The sequence below is a fragment of the Oryctolagus cuniculus genome, chromosome 5 (assembly GCF_964237555.1).
Source record: "Oryctolagus cuniculus chromosome 5, mOryCun1.1, whole genome shotgun sequence".
In the NCBI taxonomy this organism is placed as follows: domain Eukaryota; kingdom Metazoa; phylum Chordata; class Mammalia; order Lagomorpha; family Leporidae; genus Oryctolagus; species Oryctolagus cuniculus.
This window is the reverse complement of record NC_091436.1, coordinates 145,737,734-145,760,791: the sequence shown is the minus strand read 5'-3', so window position 1 is coordinate 145,760,791 and position 23,058 is coordinate 145,737,734. Positions and strand designations below refer to the sequence as shown.

General features: G+C 39.0%; 1 protein-coding gene and 1 long non-coding RNA gene across 3 annotated transcripts in view; one reads left to right on the top strand and one right to left on the bottom strand.

Moving 5' to 3' along the window:
• The window catches only part of LOC108178872 (uncharacterized), a 204,423-nt gene that overhangs the window by 140,191 nt on the left and 41,174 nt on the right, over positions 1–23,058 (bottom strand). The gene's annotated exons all lie outside the window — the stretch shown is intronic.
• Positions 14,429–16,132, top strand: LOC138849822 (TATA box-binding protein-associated factor RNA polymerase I subunit D-like). Its single transcript, XM_070074843.1, has 2 exons — positions 14,429–14,588; positions 15,062–16,132. The coding sequence occupies exons 1-2, from the start codon at positions 14,429–14,431 to the stop codon at positions 15,754–15,756; spliced, it is 855 nt and encodes a 284-aa protein (XP_069930944.1). The 3' UTR covers positions 15,757–16,132.

Genomic DNA, 23,058 nt, shown 5'->3' with positions numbered 1-23,058 from the left:
TGAATAAATTTGGACAATTTGATCACTATTACTGTGTCCATCACCTAAATCCCCTGAAAAGAAGGAAATCAAATAAAGGTCACAGCCACAAAGTCTTAACTCAAAAACTTATCTGTTTTAGATTAAATGAAGCTAAACTTCTAGGGAGCAATTAATTCTCAGGTTAAATAATTCCAACAGCAGAGTGAAGGTTATAGCACAGTGGTTGAGCTATCATGTGGAACTCAAACATCCCATATCAGATGTCTGGGTTCACGTCCCATCTCTACTTCTGATCCAAGTTCTTGCTAAGGCACACTCTGGGAGGCAGCAGGTGATGGCTCAAGTACTTGGGATCCTGACACCCAATATGGAGGATCAGATGGAGTTCTAGACTCCTGGATTAAGCCAAGCCCAGTCCTGGCTGTTACAGGCATTGGGAGAGTAAACTAGCAAATGAAAGGCATCTCTTTTGTCATTCCCTGTTCCCAGATCTGCTTTTCAAAAATATTTTTTTAATTCACTCAGCATGATGTTTTCCAGATTCCTCCATTTTGTTGCGAATGACCAGATTTCATTGTTTTTGACTGCTGTATAAATTCTATAGAGTACATGTACAATTTCATACTTTATCCCTTTTAGTATTTTTTTTGTTCAGCTAATACTATTGGTTGAACTCTGTAATTAACACACAATTATTCTTAGGTGTTTAAATTTAACTGAAAAGTGATCCCTGTTAAATATAAGAGTGGGAATAAGAGAGGGAGGAGATGTACAATTTGGGACATGCTCAATCGGACTTGCCCCAAATGGTGGAGTTAGAAATGTGCCAGGGGATTCCAATACAATCCCATCACGGTGGCATGTGCCAATGCCATCTTACTAGTCCAAGTGATCAATTTCAGTTCACAACTGATCATACCGATAGGTCTAAGAGTGAGTCAAAGGGATCGCATAAACAAGACTACTGTCTGCTAATACTAACTGACAGAAACAAAAAGAGAGAGAACGATCCAACTTGGGAAGCAGGATACACAGCAGACTCATAGAATGGCAGATGTCCTAAACAGCACTCTGGCCTCAGAATCAGCCCTTAAAGCATTCAGTTCTGGCTAAAGAGCCCATGAGAGTATTTTAGGCATGGAAAGCCAAGACACTCTGGCAAAAAAAAAAAAAAAAAAAAAAAAAAAAAAAAAAAAAACAAAACACACCTAAATGAAAGATCTCTGCGAGTGACATCCCAGTAGAAAGAACGGGCCATCAAAGAAGGAGTTACCTTTCTCTCTTTGACTATGACCTTGTCTAGATAAGATCGAAGTCAGCAAACTCAAAAGGCTTCCATAGCCTTGGCAATTCATGACTAGAGCCTAGGGAGATTACTGATGCCATAAACAAGAGTGTCAAATTGTTAAGTCAACAACAGGAGTCCCTGTGTACTTACTCCTCATGTGGGATCTCTGTCTTTAATGTGTTGTCCAATGTGAATTAATGTTATAACTAGTACTGAAACAGTATTTAACGCTTTATGTTCTGTGTGGGTGCAAACTGATGAAATCTTTACTTAATATATACTAAATTGATCTTCTGTATATAAAGATAATTGAAGATGAATCTTGATGTGAATGGAATGGGAGATGGAGCGGGAGATGGGAGGGGTGTGAGTGGGAGGGAAGTTATGGGGGAGGGAAGCCATTGTAATCCATAAACTGTACTTTGGAAATTTATATTTACTAAATAAAAGTTAAAAAAATGAAAAAAAAAGTTTTGGGGCCGATGCCGTGGCTCACTTTGCTAATCCTCCGCCTGTGGTGCCGGCATCCCATATGGACACCGGGTTCTAGTCCCAGTTGCTCCTCTTGCAGTCCAGCTCTCTGCTGTGGCCCGGGAGGGCAGTGGAAGATGGCCCAAGTGCTTGGGCTCCTGCACCCAGGAAAAAGTACCTGGCTCCTGGCTTCAGATTGGCATAGTGCCAGCCATAGCGGCCATTTGGGGGGTGAACCAACAGAAGGAAGACCTTTCTCTCTGTCTCTCTCTCTCTCACTGCCTATAACTCTGTCAAATAAAAAAAAAAAAGTCTCATGAACTGTGTTCTCTACTGCCACATGGAAATAAGTTGATAATTAAACTCATACTTGCAGTTAAATGCAATGTATTTTTATTGAGGATGTTTTATGAATAAAACAGTGTATCAACCATTGACAATAACAAGAGTCTTTAAGCACAGTGAAATATTTTAGCATTTCATAATAAACTAGGAATTATGTCCTAAATTGGAATTATGTTATACTATATTTCTATATAACTATCCCATATTATATTCCAATATAACAGAAACTATAATAAATATTGTTAGATTTTCTGAATCAAAAATCATGTCTGATGAAGTAATTAATTTTTCTTAGTTATATCTCTATTTTTAAGATTTTTTAAATTTATTTAAAGTGCTGAGAGAGAGAGAGATCTTTCTTCTGTCCACTGGTTCAGTCCCCAGATGGCTGCAAGAGACCCATATTGTGGCACAGTGGGTTACACCAGCTAGAGTCCCAGCTGCTCCACTTCCAATCTAGCTCCCTGCTAATGTGCCAGGGAAAGCAACAGAAGATGGCTCAAGTCTGTGGGCCCCTGTCAGCCATGTGGGAAATATGGGGATGGAGTCCCAGGTTCCTGTCTTTGGGTTGGTTTAGTCCTGGCCCTGGCCATTGTGGCTATTTGAGGAGTTAAGCAGTTGCTGGGAAGATCTCTCTTTCTCTTCCTGCCCCCCATAACTGTCTTTCAAGTAAATAAATAAATCTTTTAAAAAAGGCAGGAGGAGTGGGAGTCTTGGCCAGGTTGAAGCCAGGAGCTTATGGAGTTCCAGAAGCCAGGTCTCTGGTGTGGACGGCAGGGGCCCAAGCACTTGGGCCATCTTCCACTGCTTTCCCAGGCACATTAGCACGGAGCTGTATCAGAAGCAGAGTAGATAGGACTCAAAGCAGTGCTGTGATGCTGGTATTACAAGTGGCAGCTTGAACTGCTATACCACAATACTGGTCCCAATATCTATATTTATTAAACAGTTGAATTTTAGACAATATGTTTCACCAATTGCCATAACAAAAAAGTTCTAAGTGATACTAGGGCTGTTGTAAAGATTCTAGAATGAGTAGAGAGTACAATAATAAAGACCATATTGGAAATATTACAAAGGAAGCCCACCAGATATACTTCAGCTCCTCTCCACTGTTCCAACGGGACTGTATTCCTCACAGCAGTCTTGCTAGTTCCACTTTACAGATGATGAAAGTAAGTTTCAGGGAGGGACTGTGTCACAATCCTAACTTAGCTCAACCCCAAAGCTCATGCTCTTTTTAGGTAACTATGTTATTTCCTAGGAATATAAGGTGTTTTTACAAAGAGATCATTACAGAACCAGAGAACAAGGCTATCAGTTGCTCAAGAGTGTGATTTTTTTCAGCCAGTACTCTGAAAGAACATGAAGAAACCAGTGAGTTGTTTATGCATCTAACTTCAACATATGGCTTAATTCACAGATTCTCAATATGGGCATATAAAATACAGTGTACCTGTAGATTCAGGGGAAGGCATTATAGAGAATATGGGATGCCAACTACCATCAAACACTTCTACTAAAAAGAATTGAGAAAACATTCAAACTTCAGGTTGAGATAATCTTTCATTCCTCATATTCCCCACCAGCATTTCAGATTATGGATGTTGAAGAAAGGGGGCAGGGGGGAGAAAAATAAGGACGATAAAGAGACAAAGAGGAAGAAGAGGAAGAAAAAGAGTGACAAGGAGTAGGAAGAGTAAGAAAAAAATCAAAAAGACACACTAATCTCACAAGTCTATTCTTGATAGTTTTCACGACTGATATCCTTTGAGCTTTGATTTCTCTCAAGCTGTGTCACAGTATATGAACCAGGCATTTCAAAGATTAAAAAGGAAATTCTATGATACTAAGCTGTAATATTTTATAGATATCTACTTACTGTATTATCATACAGTAATGAAAAATCATCCAAAGACACTGAACCTAAAGCATATTTATCTTTGGATAGTAATAGCTCTAAATGCATTTCCTCAGATTCTCATTATTGGAGCTAAAGTCCATGTTTACAAATGCAGCTGGATTGTTTTGTTTTGTTTTGTTTCAGTATTTGAAGATGACTTTTTTTCAACTAAGGTTAGAAAATAGAGTCAATCAGATTCTTATAGGGGGTAACAAGAGGGCTTCAATATGTACAGAGCAACTCTCTTCCCTCTCCAAGGAGCATCATCCAGCTAGTTTCTGAATGAGGCAACACTCCAGAGAGATTGGCATCAACTCCACCCATCCCCGAAGGAGTCTAGTTATTAAATTATTTTTTAAAGATTCATCTTCTCTAAGTCTTTGGAGGCCGTGCAGCTGGGAGTCATTAGCTGTAATCAGAGGGCAGCCAACAAAAGGAGGAAGCTGTGGGTGAATGCTCTGTCTTTCAGTAGCAGCCATCTGGGCAGAGGGAGTCTGGTTTTAAACCCTGGTGGGAGGGGGAAGTTATTGGGATCTTGTTATATTTGGACTTGACTTCAGACCCTAGACAAAAGATCTCTTTTTTTTTTCTCCTGAGGTTTGCTTTTGGATGGAAGTAAAGGATAGCAGGAGTAAGCTGGTGGATATCTCACAGGATGTTATGGTCAAAGCAGACAGATAATGTGAACACCAAGCCAGACACTAGCTGATTGGAGGCCTTGCCTATTTCTGGCTTAGTGTTTTAAAGAAAGGTTCATCCTGCTGTCAGATATCTCCTTTCCTTTCTCTTCCTCCACCATTCCCTAAGACAAACGTATTTCTTCCATTCCAGAAATTGAGAGCTATGCTTGCTTTTTAAGCGCTCTAAAGAAAGAGACCACTTTTGACTGTTTTAAAATAGTAGAAGCGCTATATTTCCCATTTCATCCTTTCCCTCTCTTCTCTAGGGATGTTGGCAATATGGTGTAATAAAGAAAGGGCAAGAACACACTTAAAGACCAGAAACTTTGGTCCTGGTTCTGCTACTAATGACTATATGGCTGTAGCAAATTAGGTCACCCTTACCTATAAACAATGATAACAACACATGTCTCATAAGATTTCTAGGAGAACATGTGATGATGTGCATCAAGCACATAGCATACTCCTAGGAGCATAGCAGGTATCCAATCATCCAAAAATGAGTAGCTAGTCTTATTTGTGCTATTTATATCAAACTTTTAGTAAAAGTAGCAAAACTCACTAAATGACTTCATAGAATTTTTTAAGAAGAAATTTACAGAGTTAGTTAAACATGGTTTATACCTCCAAAGTAGAGATCCCTGAAATGTATGGGTGTTTGGGCTTTGTGGGGTTCTACACTTCCTATAAATTAGTTTTGAACATCTTAATATGTACATTTTACACTAAAATACATGCTTCCAGCTTCCTTGGAACGCTAACAATTTGGTAACCCTGTGCCAGCATCCTTGAATGGCAAGAAAGGGGTAGCGTTGAATAGGTAAGACATGCTCTTTAACTTGCCACAGTCCCCTCCACCACTACTGTGGAATTCTGTCTCATCTGCATTAACTTCTCTTGCCTATAAAAGTGCTTCACAAAGGATGTTAATAGTTGTAGGCATGAAATACAAATCATGCAGTATTTTTTTAGATTTATTTATTTAATTGAAAGAGTTACACAGAGGGAGGAGAGGCAGAGAGAGAGAGAGGTCTTCCATCCAATGGTTCACTCCCCGGATGGCAGCCACGGCCAGAGCTGGGCCGATCCAAAGCCAGGAGCCAAGAGCTTCCTCCGGGTCTTCCACACAGGTGCAGGGGCCCAACGACTTGGGCCATCTTGTACTGCTTTCCCAGGCCATAGCAGAGAGCTGGATCGGAAAAGGAGCAGCCAGGACTAGAACCAGTGCCCATATGGGATGCCAGGGCTTCAGGCCAGGGCGTTAACTCACCGCGCCACAGCGCCGGCCCCTCATGTGGCATCTTGATTACAGGATCAGCAGCACAAAGGGACCTCCAGGTCTTGGACTTGTTAATTCACACCAATAACTCTCAAGGTCCTACAATATAACAGGCAGCTAATACAAGGGATATTCAAAAAGTCCGTGGAGTTGCTATTATGAAAAAATTACACATAGATTGCAAAAAATTCCATGAAAAAATAAAATATCATTTTATTTCATTTTCCTTGAACTATCTGAGGAGACCTCATATTTACTATAACATCACAAAGTAGACATGAGGATCAGATCATGTAATACATGTAAGCAAACTGGAAAATGTTATGTATAAGTGTAAGGTAGATTTTCAAAAGAATGGGCACAGTACTTAAAAGCAGAAAGTCATTTCTTAGCCTGATCTTCCACATCAAATCTTCCTGGAAAATCACACAACCAAAGGGATCTTTAGGATAATTTAACCTAGCCCTCAATTTTACAGGTAAACGATCTGAAACCCAAGAAGCAGTCTCAGGATCCTCACAGTGTAAAGAAGATTTACAAATAAAAAAAGTGTAGCACTGAGGGTTCCCAAAAACCCAGTGACCCTCTGTTAAATTCAGAGATAAAAAACAGCATGTCACTTGGAGCATTTGGGGCTAGGGGCAGGGAAAGGGATTGGTTTGGGTTTGTGGATTTTTGTTTGCTTGTTTTAGAAAAAAACTAAACTATTCCTGCTTTGGATTTCCAAATATAGGCAATAGCACCTCCTGTTCTGAGAAAGGGATATAACGGTTCATAGAGAATGTCTTTCCCCTTGATCACTGAGCTCTATGGGGAGGGAGGGATATGGGAAAAGGAGTCACTCTGCAGAAAGAACATATAAGTCTCCTGAGGGGAATTTGGTAAAATTCAGTAGAAGCTCCCTGAGATTCACAGGACATCTGTCAGGAAGGATCAGGCTGGCTCTTAGTCAAGGTCCACTGGTAAGAGAGCTCCTCTCCAAGAGGAGCTCACCAGGTAAGAAGAGATCTAGGGCTGAAACAAAATTCTAGGCCTGGAGCTGTGGCTTAGCAGGCTAAGCCTCCGCCTGCAGCACCAGCATCCCATATGAGCACCATTTCATGTCCCAGCTGTTCCCCTTCCAATCCAGCTCTCTGCTTGTGGCCTGAGAAGGCAGTTGAAGATGGCCCAAGTGCTTGGGCTCCTGCACCCACATGGGAGACCCAGAAGAAGCTCCTGGCTCCTGGCTTCCGATCAGCCCAGTTTCAGGCATTGTGGCCATTTGGGGAGTGAACCAGAAGATGAAAGACCTTTCTCTCTGTCTCTCCCTCTCTGTAACTCCACTTCCCAAATAAATAAGTAAATGTTAAAAAAAAAAAAAAAACAAGACTTGCCCTTTAGCTCTTACACTACCAGAGAAAGGAAGGGTTGGGGAATTCTAAAAAGAAGATAAAAGGCTTCCTGCTAAAAATGGTGGGCATGGGGGCTGAGGGTGGAGAGTAGATCTAGCAATGAGTTTGGAAAACAATATGTGAGGCCAATATATAGCTGGAAAGGGGAGGCATACCAAAATTCAGTAACAGAGATCTCTAAACAGCAGTTGTAATAGCTTACACACGTATGACTTTACAGGTGACTAAGGCCTTTACATTTATGTTATGTGATAACCAGAAAGAGTAGATAGAATAGTTTAATTGTCTCCATTTCAGGAATAAAAAAAAAAATGAGAGCCAATCAAGATGAATAAACTTCACTGAGTTACCCCACCTCTGTAAGTAGCATAGTTTGTACTGGAATCTTTTTTATTTGTTTGTTTGTTTTTCTTTTTAAGATTTATTTATTTATTTGAAAGTCAGAGTTACACAGAGAGAGGAGAGGCAGAGAGAGAGAGAGAGAGAGAGAGAGAGAGAGAGGTCTTCCATCCAATTGTTCACTCTCCAATTGGCCACAACGGCCTATCCGAAGCCAGGAGCCAGGAACTTCCTCTGGGTCTCCCACACTGGAGCAGGGGCCCAAGGATTTGGGCCATCCTCCACTGCTATCCCAGGCCACAACAGAGAGCTGGATCAGAAGAGGAGTAGCCAGGACTAGAACCAATACACACATGGGATGCCGGTGCTTCAGGCCAGGGCTTTAACCTGCTGTGCCACAGCATCGGCCGGCCCCTGTTTGTTTTTCTAAAACCTCCATTCTATTCCATTCAGTTCCTTAGATAGACTCTCTAAACTGCCAAATCAATGCACTTAATAAATTCACAGGACATTAAAAAGAGAGATCTCATCAGACTGCAGTGGTCGGAGAAGACAGGAGAGATGGGATCCTCTTCGGCATGATGAGAGGGGTTCAGAGAGACAGGGAAGAGTAGAAGCGTTTTTCAAATGCTACCCAGGACTTTCCAGATGGGTACAATGCAGGATGTTAGGGAGATTGGTACAGAGGAACAGTGGAAAAATCAGGTGCAGTAAGAGAACTTTATCCAAAAGGAAATGGAAAGTTTTGAAAGAGGGTGACATCCTCAAAGCCATTGGGAAGAGCACTGTGATCAGAGCACTACCTGGAGTTACAAAGGGAAAGAGGGGATCTAGCAGTTAGGGAGTTAGCTTAGGCAACCTAAGAAAAACACTGAGAAAGTATTCATAATGAACACAAGAAAGTTAGGCAGTAGGGAATTTAAAAATGAAAAAATTCTAATTCACAGATACAAGGTTCCAGAAAGAGAGACTCAAGAGGCAGGATCAAAATACTGATAAGAAACCACTCTAAACAGCTTTTATCTCAAGGATTCTATATTTGGACCAATCCTGAAGCAAATGAGGTTAAGAAATGTTTATGTTAAAGATTTGCATGTAGTATACTATTTTCCTCTTTCTGGTTTCAGGGCAGCCAGACCGAAAAAATCAAGTGTAATTAAATATAAAAAGTATCAATTAGCACTGATTCTCCCATCCATGGAGAGAAATGAAATGACCAGTTGGGAATGAGTGATGTAATCCTCCCTCAGACTTCAGAAGGAGCCGGAAACACAGACATTGATCTAATCACATGGGAAGGCATTGCAGAAGAGCAAATGTCCCCTAACCAAAAAGAGAGGATTTCATTTTTCTAAAGTAGCCCATGTTCAGTAGATCATCATAATCTCTAAAGTAGTAATATAATAAGTATTATCACTAGCTTAGACCAATCTCAGAGCTTTGGATAAAATAGAATCTCAGTGTTAAATTATATTTCATCCCTGCCCACCCCTGGACATTTAATATGTTTATATACATCTTTGTACATATACTTCTTTACAACAAGAGCAAGTATTATATAATATGGCCTACTGAATACGGAACACATTTAACATCAATTCCCACTTTCATTGGTTTCTATTAAGTAGATTCAAGCTGACTGCTTCTCTATTTGCAAAATGACCTCCCTTTGCAATGTTGATTGGTATATTCCTAAATTATTCTTTTTGTTCTTCCTGCAATCATCTTCAGTCAGTCTCATTCCTCCTGCTCCATTTCTCTATGCTTGTTGTTCGACAAAATCACACCTCTGTATCACCAGCACCACTGCTCTTACATGGTTACCCTAGGGCACTGGTTTCATGACATTTGCTACTTGTCATTGTTTCCTACTACTTCCCCCGTATTAAATATCCACCCTTCCCCTCCAAACATATATTTACACATTATGCAGCTTTGGGGGAATATTTTGAATAGAGGGCAGATTCTTTACCAAAGAGTTATTAGGGTTAACAACGTAAACTAATGAATTCAATGGTTTGCATAAGCTAGCAAATGTACCACAATTAAGTACACTCAAACCCTATCCATCCACCTACTCTTACTCAGATGCCCAAGCACCCTCAAACTGAACGAAATCTATTCTTCTGGATAAATTCTCCTTTTACTTTCTGGACAAAATTCCAGGCCACAATCAGGAGAGCCAGTGTCTCCCTCAGGATCTGCCTCTCTCCCCCCTGAATCAGGCCACTCTGCAGCCTGCGTCTCAGTAATCGCCTGTCCCTCCATCCCTGGCTTCTGAGACAGAGACCCTCTTACCAGCCACTTCCCCACCCCTTGATGCTGTGGGTTTTTTTTTTTTTTTTTCAGCATTTCCTGAAGTATCCCTACCTAACATGAGATTGTTGCATATAGACTTTCACTGATGCCCTGAAGAAAATAAGGAATAATCACAGCACAGAACAGGAGACACTTTCCTGCAACGTCACTGCATGGCGCATGCATTGGCCATTCTTGACTATGAGAAATTTCCCTGGGGCTGTGTTCTTGTACCAGTTTCCCACAGTCTCCCTCCACTTTCCAGGACTTCTCACATCCTCCTAACTTCCCCCTCCCCTTCCCATCCACAGACCTCAGCCTCCTCTACAGATCTTACTTTATTATGCATGGTTTTTTTGTCTAAGCCTGACTCATCCCCAATATGCCCAGGAAGTCTTATTTTTCTCAAATAACCACCAGGGCTATTCCAAAGCAATGAAATCATTCCCTTGCGAATAATATATTATGTCATTTTTCTAGAAAGTAGAAATAGCCACAAGTTTTTCTCATTTGTATTTTTTATTCACTTGAAAGGCAGAGAGACAGAGCTCTTCCACTCTGGTTCACTCCTCCAAATGCCTACAACAGCCAGTCTGGGTTAGACCAAAGCCAGCAGCCAGGAACTCGATATGAGTCCCTCACTTAGAAGGCAAGGACCCAAATACTTGAATATCACCTGCTGCCTTCCAGGGTACACAAACTGGAAGCAGAATAGGGACTTGAACCCAGGCTCTCTGATACAGGATGCAACCATCCCAAGCAATGTCTCTTAACCGCTGTGACAAATTTTTCTTATGTTAGTAAATTTTTCTGTTTCATTTGCAATGGCTGGACAGGTGGAAAGTCTTTTCATCCAGGTGCACGAAACTCATGCTATGGTGTCCAGGGGTGCTCTGCAGTCCTGAGAGATGTGAAACCCAGCAGTGACTGGGGCCCACTCTGGCAGTGAGCTGTCCTGTCTCAGAGGCCCATTCAGAAGACCATCAATGCCATTGATTTCTCCATGGCAAAGGACATTTACTGTATCTCCTTGTCAAGACACCTTATCCCTCTCCGAGAGGTCCCTGTTCTACACTTTATCTGGCAGCAGACCATCCTCTCCACCTCCATGGTGGCCTTGCCCTCCAAATAACCCACACATTTCCTTCATTTTTCCCACACCACCTACCTTTGAGCTTGCTATTTACTCCTGTTTGACCTTGATTTGCTGAGTGAAAACATTTGGGGATTGTTGTATCTCCACTTCCCAGAGGCCTCTCTAGAATGATCCTGAACTTACCAGGCCCCCTCTTCCAGTCTTGCTCACTTCCCTCTCCATTTCCATCAGTTAGTTTCCCAGGGCTACCCTAATAAGCCACCACAAACTTGCGGTTAAAATAATGGGAATGTATTTTCTCACAGTTCTGGAGGCCAAAGTCCAATATCAAGACAGAGATCTGTGGGACCACACCCAACAGATCTAGAGAAAAATCCATTCCTTTTCATTTCCAGTTTCTGGTGGTCCAGGAGTTTTTTGGATTGTGGTGAAATGATTCTATGTTTATCCTTTGATTTAGCACTCCACTCAAATAACCCAAGACGATCTCATCTAGAGACCCTTATCTTAATTACATCTTCAAAGACCCTATTTACAAATAAAACCCTGGTTCTGGGGTAGTTATATCTTTTGGAGTGAAGGGAGAATATCATTCAACCTTGTGCCAACCCCAAATTTCTACAGCATTGGTCTGACCTGAGCCTATTAAAGAAATCCTTCCTGCCAGCTCCTAGGTGCCACAGTGCCCCCTATATTCATAAAGGAGATGCACTGGGTATGCCCCCTCTATATTTGCATGAATTTGTGGGGACTCTGTTCCCTTTACTGTCTCTCTACAGGGGAATTACTTGCTGCAAGAGATTTCGCTTCACATTCTAGGACTCTACAGCAGAGTAAGGTAGGGAACATAACTCAGCTCCACATGAATTTCTATCTCAGCAAAATGGAAATTTTAATTTTCTCCTCTCTCATGTTCCCTGGGATTCCATGCATAATACTGCATGATGGCATTTTCCAAACCTAGCCTTCAAAACAAGGCTCATTGCTGGGTGTTCCACAATTACATATTCTGAGAGAGCGACAATACTCACAAGCTTATTATCAGCTCTGTGAAGCCTACAGTTAAAAAGTCCATTTAAGTTCATTTAAACCAATGTTTCCCAAAATCTCTTGACCTTAAAGATTGATTTTTTTTGCAAAGTATCTCTTAAGATTTCATGGGATGCTAACATCCTGCAGAACGCAAATTGGAAAATGCTTTTTGAAAATATTGATAGTGTCATAAAATCAATATTACATGAGGAACAGTCTTCTCATTCCCAACATAGAATACACAGCTGTATTTTGTCATCTTGATGCTATAGATCTAAAATTAAAGTCTTTCTTGGTGACCATAGTTTATAATACTGTATCATGTACTTGAAATGTGCTTAGTAGATTAAATACTCTCACCACATACACAAATAGTAGCCATGTGAGGTGATGACTACTACTAGCTTGTGGTCATCATTTCACAATATATAGATATTTCAAAACATCACATGATACACCAGGAATATGTGTCATTTTTATGTCAATAATATCTCAGTAAATCTAGGGAGAAAATTAAAAATAAAATTAAAATCTCAACCTAATTTGAGTTTTGTACTTGGAGCTGAGCTCACTCAGTTAATATCTATAGCAAACCACAAAGAATAACCCTCAAGATACTTTTGTAGCCAGTAGTAACCCATCTCTTCTCTTCCTTCCACAGCCTCTTCCTAGGATGGGTACTTGGTATATAACAAGCACTAACTAGCTGTCCACTAAGAGTCAATCAATGAGTTGTGATGCTTCCACTGCACTAATGTAACTTACTTGTGAGAAGAATAAGCCCCAATTATTTTTCCTTTTATAGACATAGTAAGATTTCAGCGATTATTTGTGTTTGTCTTATAAATGAGAAATTAGTTTAAAATAGTTAATTTGAAAGGAAGTTTTTAATGAGTCATTTAAAATTACAGAACTTAACTTTAAGCAGAGATACCACACATTACCCAGACATTATCTATGTGCCAGTGCGTTTGGTGACAGATTCCTCCTGCACTTCCTAAGAAGGCAGCCTGCAATGTTGGCACAGACATTGGCTCAGGAGTCCAAAGACAGATTTCGGTCCTGTGTGGATAACATTAAATGAATCTTTTGGAATATGAAGAATTTTCTCTCTGGATTTTGCAAATACAATTAAGGAGATAATAATAAAGTCAGTCTGCATTACTCATGGATTCTGTATGTGCAATTTTACCTACTCACTAATATTTATTTGTAACACCATAATAAATAACTTGTGATATTTCCATGATCATTTGTAGACAAGCTACAAGAGGCAAAAAATTGGAGTCTCTTGATACAATGCTCCCAGCTGAGGTAGACAATATAATATTCCACCTTCTGTTTTCAGTTCTGACATTGAAAACAAGTGTTCCTCTCAGGCTCTATTTTGTGTCATGTTTTTCAGTTTTGTGCTTTTTGTTTATGAGTGTGCCATGTAAAATGACCCTAAGAACAGCACTGAGGCACTGTCTAGTAAACCTAGTCACCAGAAGGCTACAATATTCCTTAGGTAGAAAATACAAAGCAGCTTCAGTAAGACATTAATTGTAGTGCTGTTGGCCCTGAGTTCAATGTTACTGAATCAACAATACTTGGATATATTAAATAGGATGTCTTTAAATAGAAACATATATAAGATATATATTGATCTGTTGAACAAATGTTGTGATCAGAGCTTAAAGGAACCATAAAAGATCCCAGAGAGCAACTGCTCAACTTTCACTATTTGCCAGTACGGTGTTGCCAGTGAATTCATAGAACTAGTTATGATTTTAAAAGTCTCATAAAGTAGTTGTGATGCTTAAGTGAGATGATACAGCTACTCAGAAATATTTATCAATTATTGTTGAGTGTGTTCCACACACCAGTCTCTACGTAGACAGTGTGGGCATCTCTCTGAAAAACACTAGACTAGACCTCTTCTCTGACAGAGAACCAAGATAGTGAAGCATTTGAAAAATGATAAAGTTTTAAACAAAATGATATTATGTGAGCTTTTCTCTTTCAATCCTTTATTGTGGTAAAATACCCATAACATAAAATTGACCATCTTTGCCATATTTAAATGTACATTGTAATACCATTAAGTACATTCAAACTATTGTACAACCATCACTAAAGCTATCTCTAAAACTCATATCATATTGCAAAACTGAATCTCTATATACATGAAACATTAACTCCCTTCTTGTTCCTTTCTTCCCTGAGTACCCACTATTCAAAATCTCTATCTCTGTGATTCTGGCTACTCCAAACACCCCATATAAATTGAATCATACATCCTTCCGCGCGGTTGGAAGAGGAAGCTTGTAACACAGTAAGTGATGGACAAGTCAGAAATGGACCCTCTTGACCACATGACATCTGATGCAACTATGGAAATTGATAATGAAAGTGATGACAGTTCATCTGGTAGCAGTGTGTTTAAAACTCAATGTGTTCCTTCCTCACCTAATTGGAGGCCAAAAAACACCATTAGAAAACCTATTCATTCATCTATTTCACTTTGTGCTTCTATGGGGGTGCAAATGACTGAAATCTTTACTTAATGTACACTAAACTGATCTTCTGTAAAAAAAAAAAAGAAAGAAATTATCAATTCCCAACTTGACTCTCACTGGGATTAAACATGACAATAGGTCTGATCTGATTTCATCATCATTTAAAAAAATCATCTATTATTTTTCACTTTATGTTTTTGTGTGGGAGCAAACTGTTGAAATACTTACTTAAGGTATACTAAGCTGATCTTCTGTATATTAAGATAATCGAAAATGAATCTTGATGTGAATGGAAGGGGAGAGGGAGTGGGAAAGGGGAGGGTTGTGGGTGGGAGGGACGGTATGTGGGGGGAAGCCATTGTAACACATGAGTCGTACTTTGGAAATTTATATTCATTAAATAAAAGATTAAAAAAAAAAAAAAAAAAAAAAAAAAAAAAAAAAAAAAAAGAAAACCTATTCATTCATCTAAAATTGTCGAAACAACAGATTCTTCAAGTGATTCATCTGTAGAACCAAGACCATTGACACTAAAAGCGCTTATTGCAAAATTTAAGAAAAAGAAACGTAAAAGGAGAAAACAGAAATACAAGGCAACAGGAAAGCCAGTAGGCAGGCCTAAAGGACGGAAAAACACTAAAATATCACATGTAGATAAAAACCAATTTAAAGACAAAGGACCTAGGTTCTCATTTTTAGAATCAGAGAATGGAACTCAACCATCACCTTGGAGGAAAATTTTAACCTTTGAGCAAGCAGTTGCAAGAGGATTTTTTAATTACATTGAAAAACTGAAGTATGAATATCACCTGAAAGAATCTCTGAAACAAATGGATGTTGGTGATGATTTAGAAAAGGAAGATCTTGACAGTCGAAGATACAAGTATTTGGATGATGATGGATCTATATCTCCTATTGAAGAATCAGTAGCAGAGGATGAGGAAGCAGCACACCCTGAAAAGGAGGAATGTGATATCAAATTGGTTGACAGTAGTTGTTTCATAATAAATTCGGAATTCCCAAAACTGATGAATGTGAATTCAGAACAGAATGTGAAAGAAGCCATTTCATCTAAAAAGAGAGCCTCAAAAGTCAAAAACACTGCACAGAAGATGGAACCTCCTGAAAAGGAGACAGCAACAGGAAACTGAACGAAGGTATTGGAATACCCCAGATAAGTTTTATTTTTGAGTGATGGCTTAGGAAAAAAATACAGCCATTCACATGGATGTGCATCAAGAATCAGAACCCAAGAGTAAATTGCTTGAAGAAATTATATTCCAAAGATTTTAGGTGGAATTTTGAAGTTATTATGTAATTCGAGTGAGGATTAACAGACCAGAAATTGTGTTTGTTCAAAAGGGCCGAAGATTTAAAAGAGCTAACCAGATGACTTTGGACAGTGGAAGGAACTGCAACATGGGGACTTTCTTAATGTTAAATAAAAATTTATTATTGACTTTAAATAATTTTGCCTTATGTTATACAGTATAAAAAATAAACTTTACACTGGTTTGTAGAAAATCACCATGTATTTTTGGCTCAAAGTTTCTGTAAGTGTTTTCTGTAGAGGGAATAAAAATTAAATTTAGCAGTAATGTGATACCACACACACACACACACACACACATATATATACATATATATATATGTGTGTAATAATACCACACATCAATTTGGAAAGGGTTCCTGCTCACCTTATGAAATTCTTTTGCCCTTGCTCTGTTTTGGGCAAAGGCTTCTTGCTTTGCTTTCTCTTCCTTTTGTTGTTTCACTTCAGCTAATTGATTGTATAATCTGTAAGAAATTTGTGGGGTGTTAAAAAGATGAGAAATAGTATTAAAAAGTCTATCACTAAAAGAAATAAATACTACCTTAAAGCCCAAAAAAAATTGAATCATACAGTATTTGTCTTTGAGACTGGCATATTTCCCTTAGCATAATGTCTCCAAATTCATCCATATTATAGCATAAATCTGAATTTCCTTCCTATCTAAAGCTAACTGATTAGGAGGGAGTTGTGTTATTTTTCTCCTTGTTTTCTATATGCCTTAAAGTTGGTGTATCCCTCATTTACTAGACTATTGCTTTTTGGTATTTAATTGATTTTTATTTTGACAGTGAATTTTTTAATTCCTTTCTCATTTTTTTTGGTGTATAGTCTGTGACTATTTTCTTTCTGGTTATCACAAGTATAGCTACAAATTTTCATTTCAGTTTGTACCAACTTAACTTCAATAACACAAAACTGTTGCTCCTTCATTTCTTTGACCTCACTCCTTTAAATATTTGATTTTGCAAAATTAAAGTTTTACATATTATGTACCCAAAAATATAAACTGATAATTTTTAATGCACTAGCCTCTTAAACTACATAGAAATCAAACTGTGGAGTTATGATAATACTAGCCTTTAGACTAATAATTGCCATAATTTTTTAAAAGTATTGATCTCTTACATCTTAGAAAACAAAAAGTAGAATTACAAACTGTTGTACAATAATACTTACCTTTCATAATCTCCCATGTATTTACCCTAACTGGGATTTTTATTTCTTTATTTGGCTTCAAGTTACAGCACTACCTAGTGTCCTTTCATTTCAACTAGCAGGACTCTGATTAGCATTTCTTACAGGACAGATCTGTTGGTAACACAATTCCTCGGCTATTATTTTCCTGAGAATTTCTTCACTTCTCCCTCATTTTTAAAGGAGATTTTTGCCACATACAGGATTCTTGGTTGATAAGTTTTTTCTTTCAACCCTTTGATTACAATAGCCCACTACCTTCTGGCCCCCAAAGTTTCTGAAGAGAAAGATGCTGATAATCTCATAAGGAATGCTTATATATGATGAATTACCTCTCTCTTGATACCTTCAAGATTCTCTTCTGTCTCTGTCCTTGAACAGTTGGATTACAATGTGTCTCAGCATGAGTTTCTTTGAATTCATCCTACTTGGAATTCTTTGAACCTCTTTAATATGTATGCCCATGTTGTTCATCAAATGTTGTGAGCTTTGATCATTTTTTCTATAAATATTCTCTTTGCTTCTTTCTACTTATCTTCTCCTTCTGGGACATCCAGAATTGGTCCACTTAATGGTGCTTTACAGTCCCTTAAGCTCTGTTCACTTTTCTTTGAATTTTTTTTTATTTCTGTACCTGGGAATCAATAATGTCCTTTGTCCTGCCTTCAAGTTTGCTAATTCTTCTGCCCAATCAAATCTCTCATGAATCTCTAGTGAATTTTTCATTTCATTTATTGTTCTTTTTAGTTCCAGAATTTCCTTTTGGTTTCTTTTTGGGTTTCCTCTCTACTGATCTTTCATTTTGTTCATAAATAATTTTCTTAACTTTCTGCATATCTTCTTTAGTTCTTGGAGTATCTTTAAGATAGTTACTCTAAAATCTTTTTCTTATAGATTCACCATCAGGAATTTTTCAGGGACAGTTTCTTTTAGCTCCTTTTTTATCCTTTGAATGTGCCATACTATCCATTACTTTATAGACTTTATGATCCTGTTGTTAAAAACTGGGCATTTGGGGAGCCAGCACCGTGGCTCACTTGGTTAATTCTCCACCTGCGGCGCGGGCATCTCATATGGGCACCGGGTTCTAGTCCTGGTTGCTCCTCTTCCAGTCCAGCTCTCTGCTGTGGCCCGGGAAGGCAGTGGAAGATGGCCCAAGTGCTTGGGCCCTGCATCCACATTGGAGACCAGGAGGAAGCTCCTGGCTCCTGGCTTCAGATCGGCCCAGCACACGGGCCGTGGCAGCCATTTAGGGGGTGAACCAACGGAGGGAAGACCTTTCTCTCTGTCTATCTCTCTACTGTCTAACTTTATCTGTCAAATAAAAAAAACTACAATTAAAAAAAAAAGTGGGCATTTGAATCTAAGAATTTGGTACCTCTGGAAGTTAGGTTCTCCCCTTTCCCCAGGGATTCTTGCTTTGCCTTGATTTTGTTGTGGGTTGTCTTTGTGCTGTGGATCAGCCTCAATTATAAATTTAAAGTTTTCTCAGGTGTTTTCTAAGACTGCAACTTTCCCTGGATATGCTTGGTGGCTTTCTAGTTTCTCCTGTTTAAGTGATTGCTTTTAAATGCCCTATTCGAAAAGGAGGGAATCCTTCCAAATTGTTTCTATAAAGCCAGCATCACCTTAATCCCTAAACCTGAAAAAGATGCAGCATTGAAAGAAAATTACAGACCAATATCCCTGATGAACATAGACGCAAAAATCCTCAATAAAATTCTGGCAAATAGAATGCAACAACACATCAGAAAGGTAATCTGCCTGGACCAAGTGGGATTAATCCCTGGTATGCAGGGATGGTTCAACATTCGCAAATCAATCAATGTGATACACCACATTAACAGACTGCAGAAGAAAAACCATATGATTATCTCAATAGATGCAGAGAAAGCATTTGATAAAATACAATACCCGCTCGGGCTGACTTGCCCCAGTTGGTAGAGTTGGAAACATACCAGGGGATTCCAATTCAATCCCATCAAGGTGGCATGTGCCAATGCCATCTCACTATTCCAAGTGATCAATTTCAGTTCACAATTGATCATAATGAAAGGACTAAGAGTCAAAGTCTAGTATCTAGTATAAACAAGTCTAGTATCTGCTAACACCAACCGATAGAATAAATAAAGGGGAGAGTGCTCCAACATGGGAAGCGAGATACTCAGCAGACTCATAGAATGGCGGATGTCCTAAATAGCACTCTGGCCTCAGAATCAGCCCTAAAGGCACTCGGATCTGGCTGAAAAGCCCATGAGAGTATTTCAGGCATGGAAAGCCAAGACACTCTGGCAAAAAGATCTCTGTGAGTGAGATCCCAGTGGAAAGAACAGGTCTTCAAAGAGGGAGGTGCCTTTCTCTGAAGGGAGGAGAGAACCTCCACTTTGACTATGACCGTGTCTAAACAAGATAAGAGTCGGAGAACTCAAGGGGCTTCCATAGCCTTGGAAACTCATAACGGGTGCATAGGGAGATTACTGATGCCATAAACAGGAGTGTCAATTGGTAAAGTCAACAACAGGAGTCACTGTGCACTTACTCCTCATGTAGGATCTCTGTCCTTAACGTGCTGTACACTGAGGCTTAATGCTATAACGAGTACTCAAACAGTATATTTCACTTTGTGTTTCTATGGGGGTGCAAACGACTGAAATCTTTACTTAATGTACACTAAACTGATCTTCTGTAAAAAAAAAAAAAAAAAAAGAAAGAAATTATCAATTCCCAACTTGACTCTCACTGGGATTAAACATGACAATAGGTCTGATCTGATTTCATCATCATTTAAAAAAAATCATCTATTATTTTTCACTTTATGTTTCTGTGTGGGAGCAAACTGTTGAAATACTTACTTAAGGTATACTAAGCTGATCTTCTGTATATTAAGATAATTGAAAATGAATCTTGATGTGAATGGAAGGGGAGAGGGAGTGGGAAAGGGGGAGGGTTGTGGGTGGGAGGGACGGTATGGGGGGGGAAGCCATTGTAACACATGAGTCGTACTTTGGAAATTTATATTCATTAAATAAAAGATTAAAAAAAAAAAAAACAAAAAAAAAAAAAAAAAACAAAAAAAATAAATAAATAAAGGGGAGAGTGCTCCAACATGGGAAGCGAGATACTCAGCAGACTCATAGAATGGCGGATGTCCTAAATAGCACTCTGGCCTCAGAATCAGCCCTAAAGGCACTCGGATCTGGCTGAAAAGCCCATGAGAGTATTTCAGGCATGGAAAGCCAAGACACTCTGGCAAAAAGATCTCTGTGAGTGAGATCCCAGTGGAAAGAACAGGTCTTCAAAGAGGGAGGTGCCTTTCTCTGAAGGGAGGAGAGAACCTCCACTTTGACTATGACCGTGTCTAAACAAGATAAGAGCCGGAGAACTCAAGGGGCTTCCATAGCCTTGGAAACTCATAACTGGTGCATAGGGAGATTACTGATGCCATAAACAGGAGTGTCAATTTGTAAAGTCAACAACAGGAGTCACTGTGCACTTACTCCTCATGTAGGATCTCTGTCCTTAACGTGCTGTACACTGAGGCTTAATGCTATAACGAGTACTCAAACAGTATATTTCACTTTGTGTTTCTATGGGGGTGCAAACGATTGAAATCTTTACTTAATGTACACTAAACTGATCTTCTGTTAAAAAAAAAAAAAAGAAATTATCAATTCCCAACTTGACTCTCACTGGGATTAAACATGACAATAGGTCTGATCTGATTTCATCATCATTTAAAAAAAATCATCTATTATTTTTCACTTTATGTTTCTGTGTGGGAGCAAACTGTTGAAATACTTACTTAAGGTATACTAAGCTGATCTTCTGTATATTAAGATAATCGAAAATGAATCTTGATGTGAATGGAAGGGGAGAGGGAGTGGGAAAGGGGAGGGTTGTGGGTGGGAGGGACGGTATGGGGGGGGAAGCCATTGTAACCCATGAGTCGTACTTTGGAAATTTATATTCATTAAATAAAAGATAAAAAAAAATCACCATGACACACATAAAAAAATATACAATACCCTTTCATGATGAAAACTCTAAGCATATTGGGTATAGAAGGAGCACTCCTCAATACAATCAAAGCAATTTATGAAAAACCCACAGCCAGCATCCTATTGAATGGGGAAAAGTTGGAAGCATTTCCACTGAGATCTGGTACCAGACAGGGATGCCCACTCTCACCACTGCTATTCAATATAGTTCTGGAAGTTTTAGCCAGAGCCATTAGGCAAGACAAAGAAATTAAAGGGATACAAATTGGGAAGGAAGAAGTCAAATTATCCCTCTTGCAGATGATATGATTCTTTATTTAGGGGATCCAAAGAACTCTACTAAGAGACTATTGGAACTCATAGAAGAGTTTGGAAAATTAGCAGGATATAAAATCAATGCACAAAAATCAACAGCCTTTGTACACACAGACAATGCCATGGCTGAGGAAGAACTTCTAAGATCAATCCCATTCATAATAGCTACAAAAACAATCAAACACCTTGGAATAAACTTAACCAAAGACATCACAAAGATCTCTACAATGAAAATTACAAATTCTTAAAGAAAGAAATAGAAGAGGACACCAAAAAATGGAAAAATCTTCCATGCTCATGGATTGGAAGAATCAATATCATCAACATGTCCATTCTCCCAAAAGCAATTTACAGATTCAATGCGATACCAATCAAAATACCAAAGACATTGTTCTCAGATCTGGAAAAATGATGCTGAAATTCATATGGAGAAACAGGAGACCTCAATTAGCTAAAACAATCTTGTACAACAAAAACAAAGCCTGAGGCATCACAATACTAGATTTCTGGACATACTACAGGGCAGTTGTTATCAAAACACGTGGTACTGGTACAGAAACAGATGGACAGACCAATGGAACAGAACAGAAACACCAGAAATCAATCCAATCATCTACAGCCAACTTATATGTGATCAAGGATCTAAAACCAATACCTGGAGTAAGGACAGTCTATTCAATAAATGGTGCTGGGAAAATTGGATTTCCATGTGCAGAGGCATAAATCAAGACCCCTACCTTACACCTTACACAAAAACCACTCAATATTGATTAAAGATCTAAATCTACAACCCAACACCATCAAATTATTAGAGAACATTGGAGAAACCATGCAAGATATAGGCACAAGAAAGACTTCTTGGAAAAGACGTTGGAGGCACAGGCAGTCAAAGCCAAAATTAACATTTGAGATTGCATCAAGTTGAGAAGTTTCTGTACTGAAAAAGAAACAGTCAGGAAAGTGAAGAGGCAACCAACTGAATGGGAAAACATATTTGTAAACCATGCAACAGATAAAGGATTAATAACCAGAATCTACAAAGAGATCAAGAAACTCCACAATATCAAAACAAACAACCCACTTAAGAGATGGGCCAAGGACCTCAATAGACATTTTTCAAAAGAGGAAATCTAAATGGCCAACAGGCACATGAAAAAATGTTCAGGATCACCAGCCATCAGGGAAATGCAAATCAAAACCACAATGAGGTTTCACCTCATCCCAGTTAGAATAGCTCACATTCAGAAATCTACCAACAACAGATGCTGGCGAGGATGTGGGGGAAAAGGGACATTAACTCACTGTTGGTGGTAATGCAAACTGGTAAAGCCACTATGGAAGTCAGTCTGGAGATTCCTCAGAAACCTGAATATAACCCTACCACATGACCCAGCCATCCCACTCCTTGGAATTTACCCAAAGGAAATTAAATTGGCAAACAAAAAAGCTGTCTGCACCTTAATGTTTATTGCAGCTGAATTCACAATAGCTAAGACCTGGAATCAACCCAAATGCCCATCAATAGTATACTGGATAAAGAAATTGTGGGACATGTACTCTATAGAATACTATACAGCAGTGAAAAACAATGAAATCCAGTCATTTGCAACAAA